General features: G+C 43.6%; 1 protein-coding gene across 1 annotated transcript in view; it reads right to left on the reverse strand.

Annotated features, from left to right (window-relative positions):
* The window catches only part of ASIP (agouti signaling protein), a 5,760-nt gene that overhangs the window by 122 nt on the left and 4,004 nt on the right, over nt 1-1,634 (reverse strand). The window contains 2 exon segments of the mRNA XM_009869623.1: nt 1-85; nt 1,603-1,634. The exon segment at nt 1-85 is cut by the window's left edge and continues 122 nt beyond it; the exon segment at nt 1,603-1,634 is cut by the window's right edge and continues 7 nt beyond it. Coding sequence (XP_009867925.1) covers nt 1-85; nt 1,603-1,634 — 117 coding nt within the window.

Raw genomic sequence — 1,634 nt, forward strand, 5'->3', positions numbered from 1 at the left:
GTGGCTTGCAGGTTTTGAAGTTTGGCACGCAGTCAGCAGCCGGCGTGGGCCTTGGTTTCGGAGATATCTTCGGTTGAGCATTTCTCTAGGCGGGGAAAAAAAGATCAGAATTCAGATAAATGGAAAAATCGGTACGGGTCAGAATAAACATGGGGGGGAAAAAAAATTGAACGGTGGGAGCTTCTGGTTTGAGATGAGTGGATGGTTGCTAGCAGTGAGACCTGTGTTAGTAGCAATATAGAGATGTCGTGGGACTGGCTGGTGAGAAATGCTGATCTGAGACTGACCTACCAAGCAAAACGCTAAATCTTGTGAGCCCCACATTCTGAGCAATTAGAAACATGACTGGAGAGAGCACTGGAAAATGCTCTATAAGGAAGAATGTGGCAGCAGTGGTGAAAGGGATGCAAGAATCTGCAAAGACAACGATGTTATCAGTAAAACAAAGTGAGGAATTGCTCTTGGACTCCCAAAATTTTCAAATGAAAGAGTGAAACCTCTGTGGGAGTCTGTGGGGGCAGTATGTACGTTGTTTCTCCAGCTGAGAGGAACAGGAGGTGCCTTGGCAGCTCTCTACCTCGTGTGGTTTTTTTGGAGCTCAGTAATCTTTTGCACGTTGGGTTTGTGCACGGGGATCCAGGTAAGCGAGCTGAGAAAGATTTCTCAGCTTGCCCAAGGAGAGCTGCTTCTCTGTCTGTGGTTTGGAAAGGTGGAAAACTTATAGTTGGTCAGGTAAAGTGCCCTGTGGTCCCTAAGAGACTTTGGAGCTCCTAAGCCAAAATACTTTGACAAAGTTTGCTTGTGAGAATGTCGTGCTTTGAGCTGAAGGTGGAACTCAATGATGTCCTGAGCCCCTTTCAACCCCAGTCATCCTGTGAGTTTCAGAGGTGTTTCAAGGAAGGTGAACCACACAAGACATCAATTTGAAGGGAAAAGGAGGAGCTCTAAATGTTTCTGGTTGAAGCAAGAACTCTTTTGGCTGGTAACGGTTATCATGGCATATGAAAAATAAAGTGAAAATGCTATTTTCTCCTCTTCTAGACAATCTTTACAATAGAGGAGTCCAGCTCATGTAATATTTCACGTAATGTAATACCATGTTAAGGAAATCGGTCTGAACCTACTGATCTGACAAAGTCACTAGTTAACATTTTCAACCAATTACCACCTTCTTGTATACCTCCACTTTAATTTGTTGGCACCTGCAGTTAAAAAGCAGCAGGTAGTGAGTTTGTACCCCTGGGCCACAGAGCCTGTCCAGGTAAACTCACATGGTGTGACCAGGAGCGGTACCTCTTCGTGGTGGAAGCCACAATAATTTTACAAATACTTAAACTAGTCCAGGTTTAAAGTACCTGTTGTGTAAGAGAGGACTGTAAAAACAAAAAGCAAAACCTCCAAACCTGAGCAAACACCTCTAAGATCACATAGTTTTCCTGCCACCATTAATGTTTTGCGTCTCTTTTTACAGTATTTAGAGCTTCAAACTGTATGCAAATTATTTAAATCAGGGAACGGCTCTAAAAGCCTTGCAAAGAATGCACCAAGGGAAACTGCAGAAATAGTAAACCGTGCTAATTCAGGAATGTTTTCCAAACCTACCTTGGAAGATTTCCTGTTCTCTGCCTCTTTCC

This window comes from Apaloderma vittatum, unplaced genomic scaffold, assembly GCF_000703405.1.
Source record: "Apaloderma vittatum isolate BGI_N311 unplaced genomic scaffold, ASM70340v1 scaffold14395, whole genome shotgun sequence".
NCBI lineage: Eukaryota > Metazoa > Chordata > Aves > Trogoniformes > Trogonidae > Apaloderma > Apaloderma vittatum.